Genomic DNA, 14,910 nt, shown 5'->3' with positions numbered 1-14,910 from the left:
AGCACGAGGCCACCCATGCCATAAGCAGAGCAAGTCACTAGCAGGTTTCAGGTACAGATGCCTCCTCTGCCTCTTTGAGTGAATTACAAGGAATGCATCGGGGATGTATGACTGGCATTTTGTCACAGCTTATTTGCAGATAAGAAGTGTCACATTTTTAGGATGTGTAGTCTGGTACGGGTAATAAAAATACATAAAAATCACTGCATAACATGAAGCCAACTGTTGTAAAATTATTTACGTGTAATGGGAACAGGATAATAAATATGTAAATTTACACATACATAGACACACATATTTCCATAAACATATATGTATAAAATGGATAAAATCCTGGCCCCATGGGTATGAATGGGAGTTTTGCCACCTACTTCAATCGGCCAGGATTTCATCCAGAATTACTAAATTACCTCCCCTCTCACTCTTCATGATGAGCAGCTGTGTTGAAATGAAACAAAGGACTGTTAACGGGGAGAGGGTATCAGAAATGGGACGAAGGTTGCAAAGCTGTGGAGTCAGGGTGGCCACAGTTGTGACAGAGTACCTCTTCTCCAGGTTTGGCAGTTTAATAGGATTGATTGGCAAAACATTCGTGGATCTGCTTGAAACCCGCGTGCCACTTTGCAGTATTCTTACTACTTAGCTGAACTATAACAGTATCTACTGGGCCTAGTTACTGATCAGGTTACTGATTACCTCTATATCCCTACAGGTAACCACTATGTTGTAAACCACTAAATATTTCAAATATCATATTTCGTATGTCCAGTGGTGATTTAGGAGGAAAAAAAGAAGCAAGAAACATATGCATAAGGCCTTGCTGCATATTCATAATCTATAATTCTAAACTGCAACTAATAACAGCTGTCATATTATGAAACCAGCACAAACCCAGTTCATCTCAATAATACAGCCAGAAGAACTTGAACAGCATTCTCCAAAAGACAACCACAAAAATATAAAATGGAAAACAAATATTACAATTCTTTTTCAAACCCAGGGGAAATACGACTCTAAAGGTTTATGACATTTCAATACAGAGGGATTAAATCTCATGAAGAGTGACTGAAAACACTGGGAACCTTTCATTAGGAAAAGGATACAATTCATAATCCTTTTTTTTTTTTCCTTTCTCATTCAGTTCTGGGTGGAAATCCACCAGCAGTGTTGAGGTTAGGCAGAAATCAATGAGACCAAAAAATCAGGAACTACTTATGAAAAACTGTGTAGAGTAGCAAGTTATTTGAACTGTTTCACCAAAACTCCTTTTCTGACACTTCCACCAGTGTAAATTGACACCCCCCACGGATTTCCACATGTTGTAAGAACAAGAATAATCCAGGAAGCAGTTGTGGATAAATACATTTCACAATGGCCTTTTTGTTTTCCTTCTCCCATCAAACAGAGGACAAACTCACCTCCTGCTGCATCCTGCATTTGACGTCTGGCTACTTTCAGGCCAGCATATTCCGCAGCTGCTGCAACAGCCTGTGCAAAATCTGCATCGGTAAAAAATGATCCATCTGAAGAGCTAACGCTAGACCGCCCGCTTGAGATGTTATCTTCTTCGGAGGCTGAACCCCAGCCATTGATCATGGACCCTGTTACAGAGCTCTCCAAATCCCCAACGCTGGAGGCAGGTGTTTGCTCAAGGCCACGCAAAAGGAGCCTTCTGTTCTGCATCTTGGCAACTTCTACATCGGCCTCATCCTCCTCCTCTTCTGGTGCATCAGTATCCATATCAGAGACCAAGGGCCCTGAGATATATCCATAGGTGTGTGGTGGGGAGATAGGCCTTGGAGGGGGTGGAGGACTCACAGGCTGACGTCTGCACAAAAATACAAGGGTAAGAAGAATTGAAGTCACATAACGGAGTCAAAGAAAATAACAGACTGATGAAAATACTTCTTTTATTTCCCAACAAGCTTGACTTGCCTTTTTAAATCAATAGAATATATCTGAAAGGTTCACTTTTTTTTGTTTTGTTTTGGGTTTTTTTAGTTTGTATTTTTGTGGTAAATCAGAACTGACTGACAGCTATGTCGTTTGAAATCTACCACAAAGAAATCTGATTTTTCAATATGATTCCTTTATCACTGATTTTAAAGAAAATTGGCTTATTTTGCATAAAGCTGTTCATTTTTCCTAAAACAGCACATGTACAGCCAGCTGAAGAGGTGGTTACAGTTCATGTGACTATTTAAAAAAATTATTTGTGCACCCTTGAGAGTATGAGCAAAAGAAGTGTCTGTACATTGCTCTAAAAGCTTGAAACTATCAATGACAACAGATGCCTCTATCCAAACAGATTGCTTCATAAATATTATCTTCCCTCCGCCCACCCCAGTGATTCAGAAAGATATGAAAAGAGACAGTTATTTCATTATTTTTTAAATTGCTCTAGGTGGTAATATAAAGAAAGAATTCTCTACCATAACGTTAGTTCTAGGTCTTAAGGATACCAAAATGCATATAAATGTATTGGTTAATTTATTTTGAGCTTCCATCCTCAGTAATAGTGTCTCTAGCTTAAAGAGACAAAGTATTAGATACCATGAGATCAATGTTCTGTTTAGTTAATACTTCACTCAGAAATCCCAGATAGTAACAATGTCAACAGTTTTTCTTCACAGGGCCACAGGCATGCTCTTTAATTGCCATTTGTCTGATAGGAAGAAATACTTTCTGCAGCAATGGCTGTACTGTTGGCTTTGCTTATCAGGCATTTCTACTGCAGTCTGTTCTGCAAAAATTTCCAAAGTAATTTTCCTTTGTCAATTTTTCCCTCTGATTATCTCATTGACAAATAAATGGTGACTCTCATAAATTAGATCTTCTCTTTTGGGGGGGATGTGAGTTTTTTATTTTAATAAATGGGAATACTAATTTTGAAAGGAAAATTTAGCAAGAAAAAACCTAATACTTTGTGGCAAGAGCAAGCTGAAAACTCCCTGGGCTACTTCACCTAGCCACTGTTTTCCACTTGCTGTATTAAGTACTGAATGGAATGAAGAAAAGGTCAGTTAGGGATATATAGCCAATAATCATTTAATAACCCCCTTCTCCTCCCAAATCCCAGAAGCCATTGCTACGGGAATCTCTACCTGCCTTTGACTAGAGACCTTGCCCAATAAAGTTTTACTGTCTTAATTTAATGCTCTTGTGACAACTGTCCTTGTAATATATTTGCCAGTCTTCCTGTTCCCTAGGCTTTGGTATTAGGAGAGAGGCAACTAGTTACAAAACATGTTAGGGTTCTTGAAAATATAGCTTGCCTGCCAACCTTTAAGGACAGGCTAATTGAGAGCAGCTGGTTCATGGGCATACAGAATTAACAATACTTCATTCGCTTTATCTGATGCAGTGGTTCTTGCTATAACAGTGACATCGTCTCCTATCTCAGCTCTCCCTTTACATTGACATCACCTACTATCTCACTAAATCTTTTTTTCTCTGCTTGTCCACTCTTCCAGAGCACAGACTTCTACTTCAGTTTGCTATACTTCTAGCAAGCTGACCATACAGAGATATATTACAGTACACCATCACCACCAGAATCATATTCTAGATGCCTGGTTCTGATCAAAAATTGAGATAATATTCAGCAGAACTACAGGTAAAGCTAATAAAAAAGCACGACAAACAGTATTTTAGATGTTATTTTCCCTATAAAATCACCATTTACAAACCTCCTGAAACAATAGAGAAGCACCACTCACAGTGTATTGTGAGTGAAAGTATTGTCACACCATATTCAAAACAGAAACCCCCCTTCCAGAATGGCTGCAGCTGTTGAGCACATGTACATCCAACTCCTAAACAGCAATACCATGGGTCGTATCAATGCTGTTAGATGGAAAAGGTAGTCAGCCAAGCCTTACAAATCAAGTAAATATGTGAATCTTTTTTAACTGATGAGATAAATGTAGCAAAAAGAAACAGTGTTTGAAAAAGTAAGATTAAAAAGACGTGTTTAGTCACTAACAATTCTAAAACTTTCAGCAAACCTAGACTTAACCACTGTAGGAAGAACAACATAAATTTAAATTCTGTTTTTTCAGTCCACTCAATGAGTAAGCTGTATGCTCTAGGAGCTTAAATTGGAACATCCTTCCAGATACTTTTGCCACTTTCTTTGATGACATTTACGGTGACTAGCCATGAAGCTTTGTGTTGAGCAAACCTTCTACTTTCCAAGTGGTTGCTGGCTGGTTACGCATGTGTGCATACATCTGATTCAATGCGTACTCCACTCTGTACGTCAGTACGCATCTCCCACTCTCCAGAACATGGTAGCCGAGGCTCTGGAAAGTCACTCACAATGCATTGCTCACTTAGCATTTCCTTTTTCCATTAGTGTCCAGCTAGTTTAACCTCTAAATAACCCAGAAAACTTAAGTGATTAAAATGAAAACTTCTGTGCCCCGACACATCAGGGCCAATAGAAATTACAGGAAAATATTGCCAGCCACCCACTAATAAAAAGAGTGATTTTAAAGGCTCAGGAAGATAGAGGAAGAGAAAGAGATAATACAGTACAAGGAGTGTTACCATAAAGAATAAAGAAAACAAAACAAGGCAGACAAGTAGAAGTGGGGAGCAAAAGTAAAAGCCAATAGAGGCCCTTCAAAAAAAGGGCTTACTTAAAAAAGGGAAACAGAAAAATGAACCAATTTTTCAAAAACATTCTGGCAAATATATCCATAAATGTCCAGTAAGCTATATTAATAAAATCAAAGTTCTACCGTCTACTCAGCAAGATCAAATTAATTTCATCACAATAGGCCTGCACTTCACTCAAAATAAAAAATATGACTAGAATATTGCAGGTAAGTTTGTGTATTTGTGGTAACAAACAATATGTGCAAACCACTGGAGGAAAAATATAATAAAAGAAATATAATTTGGGATGGAAAAGCTGTGCCCTCTGAACAAAGTGCAAGACAGGTAAGCTGATGCTTACAGAAAAAGCCTAATTCAGAATTCACTATTTTATGGAAGAGAAGCTGTGAGACTGTATATGCAAAATAATTTGTATTAAAAGCAACTCAGGGAAGAAACAGAATTTCCCTAGAACAAATATCTATCTTCATTAACATTGGTCATTCCTTTAAATAAGGGTAGGTGGAAATGTTAAGAAAATTTTGCAACCAATAATTTCCTGCATTAGGATTTATGAGAGGAGGAAAATCTATAGGTTACATAAATTATATATTTATATATATTCATACATATTAGTGACAAGTTAATTGCACAGTTACTGTGAAATAATGCATGCTATTTTATGGTAATAATGCAGTAAATCTATTGGAAACAATGGAACTGTAATTATATGGTAAGCTGTGTTAACGATACCACTTTAATATCCTGATGCTGTGAATTTAACTTATGTCAGCATCGTACGTACCGTAAAGTGATATACTGCATTTCTTTCCATGGAATAAGAATAAAGGAACATAATTATGTATTTCTTAGGTTACAAATAGTTCTAGCATCCTGGATTAGGAGTTAAATATTAACAGAAATTATCATGGGGAAAATCTTGGCCTCACTGAATTCAACATGAATTTTCAGTGGGGCCAGGATGACTTTTGTCACATCTTTCTCACTACATTTGCATTGACACACCTCCGGTCAGGTTGGTGTTGTATGTGTCCCAGATCCTCCTGACAGTCCTGTAACATGGGCTGGAGTTCTTCTTGGGGAGAGGGTGTGAGAGTGGCAGTTGACTGATGGCTATAGGAGACAGCGGCTGGAGAGGAAGCTGCTCCTCGGACAGGTGGAGTAGGACCTCGCTCATCTTCTTCCTCTTCCTCTAGCTCATCCTGCTGCAGATACATCCTTGCAGGTGGGACAGGACAAGGAATTTCTTGGTCATAGCTAAAATTAATTGTTTAAGAAAATAAGGACTTAGTTTTTTACTGTGTAATTAGCATATTTGACACAGATATAAATAGCCCAGAAATCAAAAATCATTGTTATATTTGTACTTGAAACAGCTTAATAAGGATGTACTGAGTGGATGTACACCACTGTCAGAAAAGTGATCTCTAAATAGCCACACTACAGCTAGATGAGGAGCACCAAAACATTACTGAAGGAAGGTGTCTCTGCTGCCTCACAGGGCAAATTACAGTTCAAGTAACTAGTGATTAAAATGAGAAATAGAAGTTGTATTCATTTTTCTTACCTTTCATCCACTGAAAGACTGTAATCTTCACTATTGCTATGGGGAGGTGGATGTGCTGGAGGGGGTGGAAGAAGATCTGCCCAGTTCATGCCAGCTTGCTTGGGAGCCTTTGGGGTCCGAGCACCCTTCTTGTGCCCTTGACTCCCTGTGAATAAAAAGCAGTGCATATCTGTAATGCTTTTAAATATCTCCTCACCACTAGCTTTGATAAACAAAATAACCATAGTCCCTCCCAGATCCTCTTGAATTCTCTGGGAATTTACTATTGTGCTGAGTTGGAAAAAACTGGCATTCCTCCTTTTTACACTGATTTGTAATTGTAGCTTCTTTGTAGAACTACTCTACATTTTAAGCAGTTGAATTTAACCAGAAACTTTACATACCATGGAAAAAAAGCACGAGATACAAAACTGGAATTGTTAATAAATAGTGAAAATGCCATAAAATCATAAATGAATTTTACAAGCAATGTCATTAAGAGTGAGTTTCCTATTTCTATTAGTTACATTATAGATTATAATCTAAAACAAATGAGCTGTAGACATATTTTCTAAAGTGCCTTTATACTATTTAATTGCTGGAACCTAAAATACAATATGATACAGATATGATCTATTAAAGTTCCACTGTTGCATTAAGTCACTGAATATATGTAATTTGTACTTGTCCACTGAAACGTTTTAGGCACAATGAAATTACTAGTTTTAGTCTAAATGGCAGGTGCAGTTGAAAATAATTGCTGGAACAACTAAAATAACAGAAAAAAGAAGAAAGAAGATCGATGAAGTATGGCACACGTGTTTTCCACTACTATTACTGAGAAATTATACCTTATAATAATAGAACAACGCAGCTTTAACAGTTCCAGTAACTTTGAATAAGACCATTTATTCAGGTGGTCTTGAATTTTAACTTTGGACATGGCTTTACCGTTGTTCCTTGGTATTGTGCTGGTTTTGACTGGGATTGAGTTAATTTTCTTCACAGTAGTTAGCATGGGGCTATGTCTTGGATTCGTGCTGGAAACAGTGTTGATAACACAGGGGTGTTTCCGCTATTGCTGAGCAGCGCTTGCACAGAGCCAAGGCCTTTTCTGCCTCTCACCCCACCCCACCAATAAGGAGGCTGGGGGTGCACAAGCAGCCGGGACAGCTGACCCCAACTGACCAAGGGATATCCCACACCATATGGCGTTATGCTCAGCATATAAAGCTGGACGAAGAAGGAAGGGGGAGATGTTTAGAGTGATGGCGTTTTGTCTTCCCAAGTAACCATTTCGCATGATGGAGCCCTGCTTTCCTGGAGATGGCTGAACACCTGCCTGCCCGTGGGAAGCAGTGAATGAATTCCTTGTTTTGCTTTGCTTGTGTGCGTGGCTTTTGCTTTACCTATTACACTGTCTTTATATTAGCCCATGAGTTTTCTCACTTTTACTCTTCTAATTCTCTCCCTGATCCCACTGCGGGGGCAGTGAGCTGCTGTGTGGTGCTTGGCTGCCGGCTGGGGTTAAACCACAACAGGTATACCTTTTTATCCTTCTTTGTTTTTGTTACTTATTTAACTGCAGATAAAATCACTGTATTTTTGAGTATTTTTTAGAATCCTTCACATCTCTCTCTTCAACTGAGGCATGGTTTTATATTACCATAGTTAAGCCTTATACACATCATTAAATACGTCGCAGTGAGATTTAGGAAGCTTATTTTTCTCACTTCTGCTGTCTCAGAGTTTCCATTCTTATGGACAGTAGTTCTGTTTATTATTGTCCCACATCAGCTGCCAGATACAAATATGTTATAGCTATGTAGAATTATTTTTCTGGTATCTCAGTATGTCAAGCAAGACCCTAACTATCCCAAGGCAACGATCATCTGCATTCTCTACCCTAAGCACCATGATATATACTAGGTTCAGCACAATTAATTTATTACTCTGGTCACCTTGCTTTGTTCCTGTTGGAGTCCTTGGTATAGCACTATAAATTGTTAGCGTTCTGAATAACTATAATAGGTGTCAGCATGGAGAATACCACCTTCTCATTTTTGATTTGCATGGGTTCATACCCCTGAGATGTTTCATGCTGAATTTAATGTCTTAACATCATTGAGCACAGGCTCACCACCACATTCTGATGATGTAGACCTGGGAATGGGCAAAAGCTAGCTCCCAGAAAATCCCTTAGCCACTGGGAGAATTGGGAGCAGTGCTTATCTCACCCAGCCACTGAGAACTCAGGCACCCAAAGGCACAGCAGGCTTGCCTACACGTTTGTGCCTCTGGTGTGCCTCAGTCACAATCAGTCAAGATGGAGCGCAACTTAGGATTAAGGCAACTGGACTATCAAAGCCAACAGCAGGAGAAAAGGTGAAAAGAGAAGTCTTCATCTTGACTGGCAGATGTGAAGTCCAGGGCATTAGTGATTGTGACCATAAGTCACCTTATAATTGGCCTGATGTAAATAAACATAGGCGATGTATCAGACTTACAGTAAAGCCCCAAACCAAGCTTATGCACAGTTTCTGGTTAGCTCTGAACATTTCACATACCTCTACCAGAAACCAAAGCTGAAATGGGACAGGTTATACCAAGATGAGACTTAAACCATATTCTGTGGTTCCAAAGAACAAAGCACAATTTCAGTGCCCTGCTTAGCATTCTTCACCATAAAGAGTGGTCTTGTTTCAAGATTTTTACAAAGGAGTTTTAGATATTTTGCATAGGAGATGCTGATGAGAAACTAATTATCTACTGTCTACATGTGAATGATGTACAAGAATAGTTTTGACATATAGCCACTGAAATCGATGAAAATTTTATGTGCGCTTGCACACTCTTTTACTCAATAACATGCATGGGTTTAATTTTAAAAGTAGAAAATTTCTTAAAGCATTTCTGTTAGGCATCATAGAATGGTTTGGGTTGAAAGGGACCTTAAGGATCATCTAGTTCCAACCCCCCTGCCGTGGTCAGGGACACCTTCTGCTAGACCAGGTTGCTCAAAGCCCCATCCAACCTGGTCTTGAACACCCTCCAGGGATGGGGCATCACAATTTCTCTGGCTATCACTCAAATGTTCTGGTATCTTGAGCCTATTTATGAATAAGGTTGTCTTGGGTGAGTAGACCCAAGAGATGGAAAAGAAGTCAGGAAAGTACCAGGAAGGTAACACATAAATTAAAATCCTCTTTTTTTGTGACAGCTGAAAAGGAATTTCTACAACTCGCCTACCTGGAGGCCATAATATTAACCAGTAGGGCATTAACATCAGGGAATCCAACTTCTATTTGATTTCATGACTTTCATAGTTTTGGACAATCAATTACTTAATTGACATTTAGATGGCACTAAGCAATCATGAGGATGCAACAGAAATACAAGCACCCATTGGGCCAGTTTTTATACTATTTAGCCTCCCTGTGCTGTATTACTGTCAGTGGGTCCCTCCTTGTCATCTCTTCTGTAAGTCCAGTACCTAGTGCTAACTATGGCTAGGGTGTCCAAATACCAAAAAACCTAAGGTTTGGAAAGCACTGTAGATACTCACCAGATGTACTACTGCCTCTGTCTGAGCTGTTGTAAGATCCACCTGTGTTCTGGTCGTAGGACTGGTTGTACGGAATAGTTGGAGCAATGTTGTCATTTACCCGGTAATCTGCAAGTTTAATAGTATAGTTAATGTTACCCTTCAGAAACACATCTACTTGTATATATCTATGTAATAACACAAAGCCCTGAAAATAACGAGGAAGAATTTTTTGAAAGGAAATAATTCTATAATCGTGTTTTGTTTTTATCATGTCTCTAACTGTGAGTTTAAGGAAAATCATGGGAACTTAGTAGCTCCACAGCAAAAACGAAGTAAACTGAAATTCTGTGCACAGGGTTGTTGCAATGCCTCTGCAAGGATTAAGTCTCCATATACATATATATGACCTGTGTGAGCACTTTGCATATGAACAAACCGTCACCTTGATTGATTTTCCATGGTCTCTGCTTAATTTACTCATACAGGGCGACCAAGGGTCTGTGGTAGCTACTTTTTGTATTTCAAAGGTGACAAACCCGGGTAGGAGTCAACCCTGCGTTACAAGGGCTGAATGATCTGCTGGAACAACAATGCAGCTCCACTGAATTTGGTTTACAACAGACGAGGTCTTTGTTTAACGCCTGCTGGCTCCAAGCAAGTTTCTATTTACATTGGGTCATGCAGCTTCTAGCTACAGGCAGGCTTTTTTTGCTAATGGCTATTACTGTAACTTCATTCTCCAGTTTCAAAGCACTTCATATACATATGTTACTTTTAAATCTAGATTTGGCAACCAGATCTGTAAAACTTTATCGGAAGTAAAATCTGACAAAACAGTACCCTCATGTCAAAAAGGAATTATAATTTACAGAGAACAGAGAGGAGCTGAGTTATTCTTCATACACCAAATAAAACTGCATCATAAACAGAACCACTGGACATAAAGTAGTGACAATGAAGCACAGCATGTTACTCATCAAAATGGTTATTTCCCATCACAAAAGCTATAGGTAAAATTGTCAGCAAGATGGTTTTGACTTAGGAAATGAGAAAATCAAGATCAGAATATTGACTCATAAAATAGCAAATCCAAACAAAAATAAACAAAACTAAGAATCCGGTCCCCATCTGCTGCAGAAATGTTTGTGATAATGTAAGCATGGGAAAAGGAGCAAAATGATAAATTCCACACCAGAGTGTATTCCGTAATAGTTTCTCAGCTTAGTTGCATTCCAGAGACCACGCTGAAGCCCTACATACCACATATGTTTACACAGAGGATAAACAGTAAATCAGCACTCTGAAATATGTATATATGACTGTCAGCAGACAATGCTTTAAGGGGGCCTTTCCACACTACAATATACTAGAGAATATGCAGCTGTAATATACAGTTTGAAAGATGCAGTATCTTCCAGGGCATAAAAACCAAACATGTTTTAATTCTGAAACAGATATGTAATACACAGTTCATGAAAGAAAACATAATTACAAAAAAATACAGCTTTCACCCTCTAGTAAGGAGCCACAAAAATGGAATTTTCTTTTGACATGTTTATGTCAAGGGAAGGTGTCACATTTTATATTGCCCTTTGAACGCCTCTGTGAGTAGATGGGTCCAGTAGAGAAATCAACATTCCTGTAATGAAACGTATTTACTGCATAACTTATCACTATGCGATCACTTGAGTTACAACAATCCATGCAAAAAGTTCCAAGTTAGAATGGGTCCAGTTCCTAGGGATACTCTTTTGCAAATCAGGTTATTAAAAGAGGTTGCATGGTAGCCTGGAGGACTAACAAGAAATCACATACCTATTTCTTCCAACTCCCACACATTATATTAAAGAAACATGCCCTCAAGGCCACAAAAGTACATTCTGATGCTTCCCGTTAACACTGAAATCAATTTATTTTTAGCTTCTGGATCCACAGACTTCAGTTAGGGTAACAAAGGAATTTAGTTTCCAAAACTGTGTGCGGTAGCACTGCCTCTCAACATGTGAATCGAAGGCTTGCTAGGACAAGTCTAAAATGAACTGGATCACTCCGTTTATGTCCCCAGTGTACAACACAATACAATTTTACAGAGTTTGATATGCAAAATTTCATCCGTTTACATGAACATGTAGATTTAATTAGTCTCCATCCACAACTGGGAAGAGTGGGTTGACCTATTTAAAATTTAAGGTAGAGTATAATGTGACTGCCATGCATCTGGCTTATGAATAAAATATCTGGCCTCTGTCCTAACCAATCCCTCAACTACTATTAAATTTAAATTAATCTCAAATCCAGAGGAAATGTATTTAACTCTTTTCCAAAGATACAGCTTGTTATTTGTTATAATAAATTCAATATCTGAAGGTTATTGTGGTGCTAATTAACTTTCTGACACTGCTAACTGTGGATTTCTAAATCTAAAGAGGGAGAAGTCTAAAAGCACCACAGAAGTCTCTAATTGCTGAACCTGAAAGCTTTAGACTCCCAGCACCAGAAGGTCAAAACTCCTCTGATGCCTAAAGAGGAGAAACAAGCTAAAAGCTCTTCACCTTTGTTTAATTTGTTTTGCTCCATAATGTTGTACTGTATGGGTGCAACCTCTTGCTTTTGCTGAACAGAGGGTTTCCAGTGTTTCTCATTCGTATCCCCGCTGCCATTGTTAACATTATTGCTGATATTTGACTGGATGAGTTGAGTGGTAGCATAAGGAGTGGGCTGCCCAGGCTGGCTGACAAATCTTCCGTCCTTTAGATTTGGACTATTGAAGGTTTTCATCTCATTGATTTTGTTGCTGAGGTCCACGTCACCATATACAGTTGACTCAGGCAACATCAGGTTTGTTTGCTTGTTGTCCAGCTGATTGTTGTAATTTGCTATACAATCGGCTAACCACAGAGGAAAGAAAAAAGAAAAGGTCATTCTGTTCGCTTACACTATACTTTCAATGAAATTCCCTGTAAAAATGTTTTAGTGCATAACCATATAGCTTGCATCGCTGAAGCAGAGATACTGTGATTAACCAAATAATTTACAGAATATTATTTACCTTATAAGCTACTGCTTCAGAAGTAGTGTTCACTGTTTTGATTCAGTTATGAATTCAGACCTTCTGAATTGTATCTAGAATGACTTACCTTGCTGGGCTTTTTCTACAGTGGCCATATAACATTCACAGTTTTAGACACTATTCTTGAAGCAGTACAGCTATCTAGTCAATAACTGCGATTAAAATAATTTGCATCGAAAGGAAAAAACAACTAAAACTTAATAGTGGGAAGAACTAAACATGACAGTCATCTCATGGTGTCTCAACAGCATTTAGACTTTCTTGTACTTGTGATAAGAAAGACAGATACAACACATTTTTGTAAAACAGACTGAAAAATGATTACACATAACAGAATTAAAGAGAAACAGTAAAATGTGAAAGGTAACTCAGTACCCAGTAGCAAGTCTTTATTGATCATCGTTTCCTTGTACAATCTTGTATTTTGGATTGAAACAAAAAGACAGGAAAGCAATCTGGAATTTTTGCTATTTTTAGTTGCTTTGGATATTGCAAAATAAGTAATACCATAGTAATACCATTGTCCTGTATGCTAAATAAATATCATATAGACAGCATGAATTGCCTCTTGTAATAGTTATTGCAGCATGAGATCACCACTTCTTGCACAGAGTAAATTAGACATGTATTGATGCTCTGGCCGCTACTGTGTGAACCAGTGTGCCTGCCTTTCCACGTTCTCTTGCCTCTGCGTGACAGCAGCTCCCCACACCCTTTTTTTCTCCTCTCCATATCCATGGAGTTACACAGTCTGTGGGTCAGCAGTTGGAAGGCTTAGTGAAACCAGCATTCAATGATCATTAAGCAAAAAATCTCATTTGCCAGCTGATTAATGCATCAATGATTACATAACAATCACCAGGAATATAGTTTTCCTCCTTTAAAAGATGTGGTATTTACGCTAATGAGTTTGATTCAAGACCTGAAGTCCATTACCTGTGGCCACAATTAATTTACTGGAGAGGGTGCCAAGTAAAACTAAATGCACAATTCAGGATTTGACCGTTATACTAAATGAAATAACTACTAAATACAGAGGATGTTCAATTTCAAAAATATTCCCTAATACACACTTTTTTGAGAAGTAGTTCCTGAAAAAGAGGAATAAAATACTACTTAAGGAAGAAAACCACTGATCCACATTTTCAGTGCTTAAGAAGCAGTATCAGAACATGCCACATACAACTTATCATTGCACATTTCATGCCCCCCAGCTTGTGTTTTTTGAAGGTTTTATTGTTTGATATATTTTTTCTTTCTTATGTAAGCTGTTATTTATTGCTTCACAGTCTTCAACTTCTTGATTTCTACTTTTTAAATGTTTTCATTTCTGTTTTTTCTCTCACCTGCTGAAACCACGCTAGTCTTTCCTCCTTTCCAAGTCTATTGTATTATATTGGGCAATTATATACCCAGCATATTCTTCATTCCTAATACCTCATGCTTGGCTATAATATCCTTGCAGAGTCACTTTTAACATATATTTTACCTCCTTCCCTATTCAGCTACATCCGATTTGTCTGTAGGGCAATATAATTGATACAGCATATGCAGTAGGGACATTTTTTTACATAGATACATTAGGATTCCTCTTACAAAGTACTTAAACAAAACTGGTTTACCTATGTAACAGAAGATTTATTCTGTTAGACTTTGTATAGCATCTACTTTTAGAACAACCTGTTCCCATTCTGTAGACGTGGAAGACAGTACCATACTAAAAGAAATTAAAAATGCACAGGTACTTACCGTATCCACAGCTATAGAGGGGATAGCCAGCTCTGCTGCTTCAGAGCATAAGCCAAGCCCAGGCTGACATAATTAAGAATATTTGCCAGATTTTCCAGGACAGAAGAGACCACTATGAGCATCTTGTCTGACCCTCAAGCTCATAAGCTTAACTTGAAAAGAAGGAATAACTTTGCAACACAACCAAGCTCAATATAAAAGCTAAGTTGAGAAAGACTCTACTGCACCTCAGGCCAAGAAGTTGTAATAGTTTACAACCCTCAAAAATGTGCATTCTCTTCCTTTCCTGAATTTGTTAAGTTTCAGTTACTAGAACTTGGTATGTCTGTTCTTGCCACAATAAAGAATATCTGTATCACAAAATTTTTATATAGG

The 14,910-nt window shown here is 38.1% G+C and overlaps 1 protein-coding gene across 5 annotated transcripts in view; it reads right to left on the bottom strand.

Annotated features, from left to right (window-relative positions):
- The window catches only part of ROBO1 (roundabout guidance receptor 1), a 742,850-nt gene that overhangs the window by 12,296 nt on the left and 715,644 nt on the right, over positions 1-14,910 (bottom strand). For 4 of the 5 annotated variants that reach the window (XM_064469719.1, XM_064469728.1, XM_064469736.1 and 1 more), the window contains 5 exons: positions 12,269-12,604; positions 9,735-9,842; positions 6,191-6,335; positions 5,629-5,880; positions 1,419-1,828 (listed from right to left, as the gene is read on the bottom strand). In XM_064469719.1, coding sequence (XP_064325789.1) covers positions 1,419-1,828; positions 5,629-5,880; positions 6,191-6,335; positions 9,735-9,842; positions 12,269-12,604 — 1,251 coding nt within the window. The remainder of the gene's footprint in view (positions 1-1,418; positions 1,829-5,628; positions 5,881-6,190; positions 6,336-9,734; positions 9,843-12,268; positions 12,605-14,910) is intronic. The other variant, XM_064469750.1, reaches the window with a different exon arrangement.

This window comes from Phalacrocorax carbo, chromosome 1 (genome assembly GCF_963921805.1).
Source record: "Phalacrocorax carbo chromosome 1, bPhaCar2.1, whole genome shotgun sequence".
Taxonomy (NCBI): Eukaryota; Metazoa; Chordata; class Aves; order Suliformes; family Phalacrocoracidae; genus Phalacrocorax; species Phalacrocorax carbo.
This window is presented reverse-complemented; position numbering and strand designations above follow the sequence as displayed.